The 6,000-nt window shown below is 46.2% G+C and overlaps 1 protein-coding gene across 1 annotated transcript in view; it reads left to right on the top strand.

Moving 5' to 3' along the window:
- Positions 1–2,989: 2,989 nt before the first annotated feature.
- Positions 2,990–6,000, top strand: part of HIBADH (3-hydroxyisobutyrate dehydrogenase) — an 80,941-nt gene continuing 77,930 nt past the window's right edge. Inside the window, exon 1 of the mRNA XM_052696807.1 lies at positions 2,990–3,122. Within this exon, the coding sequence (XP_052552767.1) occupies positions 3,041–3,122 (82 nt within the window). The 5' untranslated portion in view covers positions 2,990–3,040. The remainder of the gene's footprint in view (positions 3,123–6,000) is intronic.

Genomic DNA, 6,000 nt, shown 5'->3' with positions numbered 1-6,000 from the left:
ATATTTAGTCCGTACTATCTAGTACTACAAATGTTTTCTTCTCATAGTGTCTATCTTAGAAGTTCTAAAGTATAAGTTGTATCACTGCTCAGTGTGTGAGCAGAGATTAATCAATTTTCTTGTATTTTGTCATCTATAAAATCATGTTCTGTATAAAAGCAATGTAAAAAGCACAGTAAGATAAGAGCGAACATGTCAATGGACAATAGAGTTTATTCACAGGTGTGCTGGCAAAGCAATGTAAGCCTCAGTCTGCTGCACTTTTAGCTTCAGGACTCTCCTTTTTGCAGTTTCTCATGCTATGTTTGGAAATGATTGTGCTGTATTTATATTTTGCTAGTACGAATCTCATATACCTATATGAATAAAATCCTCTTGGACATGATAAAGTTCTAGGAATATGCAGCTGTTCAGGCAAAGCTGTGTCTTGTAATGAGAATTAAAATTCTGTGTGTGACTACCACAATGAGTGATATCAGTAGATTCTGCTTGCTTGATCCCCACCCCCCAGAAAATCAATCATTTTCTAACTCAGTTCAGCTCTAGTAGGAGTCTGCAGCCAACTGGAAGAAGATAAATTACTCTAAAATTGCAAGGCAGTGAAGAATCAGGCAGGAAGGTAAAAACCAAATTAACAAGCTGAGTAAAATTTACATGTGATTGTGTGTAAAATTTAAGTTTTAATGACTTTCAAAGACCTTATTTGGACTAGTACAGATTTCTGCCAGCATAGCTATATTGATGGGGAATCACACCTCATCTCAACAGAATTTCTGCTAAGATGTTTGTTAGCCTCATCACCACTGAGGAAATAAGTAAACACAGCTCAGTAGCTTCATTCACTTGGCACTCTTCAAATGGCACGCTGGAAGAAACAAGCGAGCTTATGAAAATACTGGCATATATGAGTCTCTGGAGCTTCAAATTATTTGCAAAGTGCTAGCAAGTTAAAGAGTTTCTGTTTTTCTGTCGCTTTCCCATGCCTTAGCTGTAGGAAGCAGCAACTGAGTGAAGGCATGAGATCAGCCTGTGGAGTGGTGACACATGCCAGATTAAAGCAATTGTATAACCACAACCTTGTTTCCTGCCCACAAGATGCCTTTATGTTGAGCTGCATTAATTTAACTGTGTATCATCCACTGTTTTATAGGGGCAAGTATACAAATATACACTGTGATACTGACAGAAGAGCCAAGTGTGTATTTATGTAGGGAGAGAGAGCCTATTCTTTCTGTACTAACACATAACTGAGTGAATACCTGACTTTGTGAGACCTGAGGTCTCCTGATAACTACATTCCTCAGGGAACAGCTACAAAAAAAAAAGAAAAACACCCTCTGACACAGTACAAATACCCTAATGACTAAAGGAATACACAACGCTCCTCTACAGTGGCACCACAACAAACTAAGGCAAGTTTTGCTTTCCAGAAAAGAGAGTAGCTGTTCTGTTCATGAGACAGAGATGCATCAGTTGCACAGCTCTATCCTGCTCACCCTTAGAGCCCAGCTCTGCTCCCTTGCACCCAGTCTGGGACTTTCCCCACACAGTCTGTAGACCTCCAGGCCCCTTTGGATCCTACATTGCAGACACACAGCACAGTTCTCACTAGTTGTTTGCTAACTGATGGTGGTCAGTCCTTCTGGAACTGCTCTTGAGATCACAACACAATGAATCTGGTCATGAAGCTGAATGGAGGAGAAAGATCTGGGAGTGTTAGTTGACTGCCGGCTGAACATGAGCCAGCTGTGTGCCCAGATTGCTAAGAAGGCCAATGGCATCCTGGCTTGTATGACAGTTAGTATAATCAGCAGGAGTAGGGATGTGATCATCCCTCTGTGTTCAGCACTGATGAGGCCACACCTTGAGTACTGTATTCAGTTTTGGGACTCACACTACAATAAAGACATCGAGGCCCTGGACAGTGTCCAAAGAAAGGGAACAAAGTTGTGAGAAGCCTGGAGCAGAAGTCTTATGGGGAGTATGTGAGGGAACTGGGGTTGTTTGTCTGAAGGAGGCTCAGACCTTACCATCCTCTACAACAGCCTGAAAGGAGATGGTAGAGAGGTGGGGGTCAGCCTCTTTTATCAGGTAACAGCAACAGAATGAGATGTAGAGGCTTTAAGTTGGACAAGGGGAGATTCAGGTTGGATGTCAGGAAAAAAAAAATGATCAGAGAGAGTGTTCAAGCATTGGAACAGGCTGTCCAGGGAGGTGGTTAAGCAATCACCCGTGAATGTGTTCAAGAAACATGTAGATGTGGCACTGAGGGACATGGTTCAGTGGGCATGGTGACGATGGGTAGGTGGTCACACTAGATGCCTAGAAAAGACCAGCAGTCTTTTCCAAATTTAATTTTTATATGACGAATGCCAGCACCTGTCTTGCACTCAGATGAGGAAAAGGCCTTTCTCGTCACAGCCAGGGTACCATGAACACCAGACCGTTTTCATGTTACAGGGACAAGCAATGGCCCACACAAAACCATTTGTCGCCTCAGCCTCAAAGAACACCCTACCCACCACAAAACCCGGGCTCCGCCTCGGGAGACTCTCACAGGCCACCCCACAGCCGCGGGCCTGGGGAGGCCCCACTCGTTTGGCTGCCGGCCCTGCTCCGGGGAAAGGCAAACGCCTCCGCGGCCCACTGCCACAGCGCGGCCCGCTCCCTCTCTTCAGGGAACGGCCTTGGCACAGAAGGCAGCAGCGAGCAGCGCTGGAACGCCGCCGAGGGCAGCGGAGTTGAGTTACCACCGCCAGCTGCGCTACCCCTGCCCGGCCCCCGCCCCGCCCCGCTCCGCTCCTGGCACCGGCCGAGGAGAGCTAGCAGCGCGGAGCAGGCACGGCGCGGCCGTCATCGAGCGGCGGGCGGAGCCGGGCGGTCACGGGGAGGAGTCTGCGCCGCCACGGGCCGCGCTTCGCCGTGCGCCGGCCGTGGTTGGCTGCCGCGGCTGCCGCTCGCGGGGCGGCGGCGGGGTCGGGCTGGGAGGCGCCGGGGAGGGTGGCGGTTGGCCGGAGGTCACTCGGCGCCGGGGTGCAGCATGGCCGCGGCTGTGGTGCTCGGGGGACCGGCGGGCTGGTGGCGCTGGCACCGGGGGGTGCGTGCCGCTCGCGCGGCGATGGGTAAGGACCCGTCCTCCCCGCGGCTCCGCGCTGACATGGGCGGCGGGCAGGCCGGGCCTGGCTCGGGGCTCGGCCGGGCAGCGCCGCCGATCCCCGCGCTGTCACGGGCGGCTCCGCGCCGCGCGGGCCCCGCGTCGCCCCGCCGAGCGGCGGCCGAGGGGATGGAACCCCCGGGAGCGCGGCGGGGCTGTTCACGGCGCAGTGCGGCCGCGCGGAGCCCGCTGCCCAGATGTGCGAAGGTCGCCTCAGGGGCTCAGAGTGGCCTCGCTGCATCGGTGTTCTGCCTCTTTTTCTTCAAATAGCGTGCGTGGAGAGTGAGAGAACACTCGTGTTCTTTGCGTAACCACTGACACGTTAACGGTACCAGCGATCTGGATCTGTTCTGTTCACCCGTCTTAATCATTGCACCAAGTTATTTCCCTTACCTGAAGGCAGACCCAGCAGCACTTTTTCCCGTGAGAGCTCCACAAGTGCTAAATTGGTGGTGAAAGGAAGGGATGCGTTTCAGTGTCCTTTCAGTGCTAGGGGAAGAGGAATGCTCTGGCAGAGCGGGTGCCCAAATCTTTTCCTTCTCTGAGCCTTGAAAACAGCCACACAGTTTTACCCTGAAGCAGATAACTGAAAGCATTCCCTCAGCAGCGTTTTCAGTGTCATTTTGGAAGTGATGTAACCAGCCAATATCAGTAGCAGCTCACATATGTCATGTTAGGCTCCCAATAGACTAGTAGGTGAAGACTTTTCAAGTAGTAAAATGGAAGATATATGTTATTTTGTGTGGTATATGCTTTTAAAATCATGGCACTTAAAGATATTTGGGAATTACTCAGATCATTACTTTAAAGTAAGTTTTTAAATTCTGATTTGGCCTCAAACCTCCTTTAAAAAGATCAGTGAAAAGTGTTTGACACTTAATTTTGAAATTAGCTTTCAGTGTTATCTTGCTCAATTTTATCTCTGTTCCTAATGCATGATTTTTCTTCATGGTTGCAGCTCTGATCTTAATGCCAGGTAATAGCTCATGTGCAGCAGGTGTATTAGTCATGTGCTAGTAAAGTTAAATACAAGATTCCTGCTTGTGCATTTAGTACCTTTAGTGATACTGCCATTTTTGTAGCAACAGCTTCCAATGCATTTTGAATTTTCTGTATATGATAGTCATCAGGAATATCTGCATAAGAGCTTTGACATCCCATCCTGATCAATATCCTAGTCGCCATGTTTCATGTTAGGAACACAGCACACATGAAGATGGTTGGTGGTGAGCGCAGCTGCAAAAAGCAACCAAAACCACCACACTGACTCTTTAAGTTAAAAAATACAGTTTGTCATTGATCGAAAAACCTGGTCAAGAAACTGACTATAAGGAGAAATTGTGTCTTTCTGGTATCTCCCACAGAACTAATATTCACCCACAGTGTTTAAGCTATTGTCTTAGTAGTGACTGCACTGAAAGTCCTTCTGACTCTGAAAACTGTTTATGGGATGAAGAGCATTAAGCTTTCTTATCCGCTAAGCTCTATTGCACTGTTACATGTCTAGGTATCTTCATATCTAATGTCTTTATTAGATTTGCAACCCTTTTCTTTGGCTTTCAGTAGACTAAAAGTTGTATTTTGATTAGGGATTTCAGTGAGCATTGTTCTGAGTGAAACACCATGACAGAGAAGGAGCTCTGTCCACTCTGACGAATCTGTCCAACATAACATAGCATGTCCACTATAACAGCTTTGTCACTGGTTTCTTGCCATTCACTTACAGAATGTTCCTTAGTTTGTTAATTGCTCTTGGACAACAAACCGTGATGGGTTATTTCTTCTGTACATACTAGAGACTTAAATCTTCTGGGAGGAAATAGATGAAGGCACCTTGTTTGTGTATGTTTGTGTATTGGCAAACTGGATAGTTGACGGAGAAAGTACTGTCTTGTGATGTTGCTGACAAAGGTGCTTCTTGGAGAGGGTGTTCATGATCTTAAAGCACTTTTTTGGGCTAGGTGTAGATAAATCCTTCCTGAGGACTGCTAGTAAGGATCAAGGAAGAGGGATTTTTGTGGCTGAGAGACAGAGATTTACAGGTGAAAGAAATGCATCATCTGAGGGAGCTGTTCATCAAAGAAGATGATACACTACTAGAGAGTGCAAATGTCATTGCCAGCAGCTTTGGATGAGTAAAAGGAACCCATTTAACTTAACAGTAATAACACTTCTGTTGATGCACTAGCTGGGTGTGAACTGTGGGGTGATTCCATGCTCTGGTGCAGAGAAGCATTAATTACTAAGCAAGGATTACAACTGAAAGACCTACTGCTCTAAACCCCAGCGCATTACTTAGTTAAGAGATCAAGTGTACACTTGATGTTCTTTTTAGATGAAAATACTTAGTACCTGTTTTTGCCTTTATTACATTAACAAACATTTAATGAGTTATACCTACAGATAAGAAAAATGTAAGATGTAAGAATACTGACACTTACAAGATAGTGTGTCTGTTTCTCATCAGCAAGTCTTTACAGAGGCAAGGAGAACCAAGTGGGACATTTTCAATGTAAAGCTGGCCAAATTTAGAGTCTTGTAATCTTCTTAAATTATGATTTTGGCAGAGTGCAGTTCACAAAATCATTGCATAAACTTTAAAAGCCTGTGACCCTTGGGCAATTTAAATTTTATTGGCAAAGCTTCTAGGAGCAGAAAGACCTGATGCTACAGAAGTACAGCTAACCTTCCTAACTTCTGTGTTTCTTCATCTTTTTCCCTCTAGGATCTACTTCAGTAGAGACTGTAGGAGTTTCCATAGAGAACTCTGCACGAAATACAGAAGCTCTCTCTGATCCTTTTTTTTTTTTTTTCGAAGCAGAAAAATGAAAAGAATGATGTTTTTT

The sequence above is a fragment of the Tympanuchus pallidicinctus genome, unplaced genomic scaffold, assembly GCF_026119805.1.
Source record: "Tympanuchus pallidicinctus isolate F22 unplaced genomic scaffold, pur_lepc_1.0 scaffold3, whole genome shotgun sequence".
NCBI lineage: Eukaryota > Metazoa > Chordata > Aves > Galliformes > Phasianidae > Tympanuchus > Tympanuchus pallidicinctus.
Note: the sequence above shows the minus strand (reverse complement) of the source record. Positions and strands in the feature narration are given on the sequence as shown.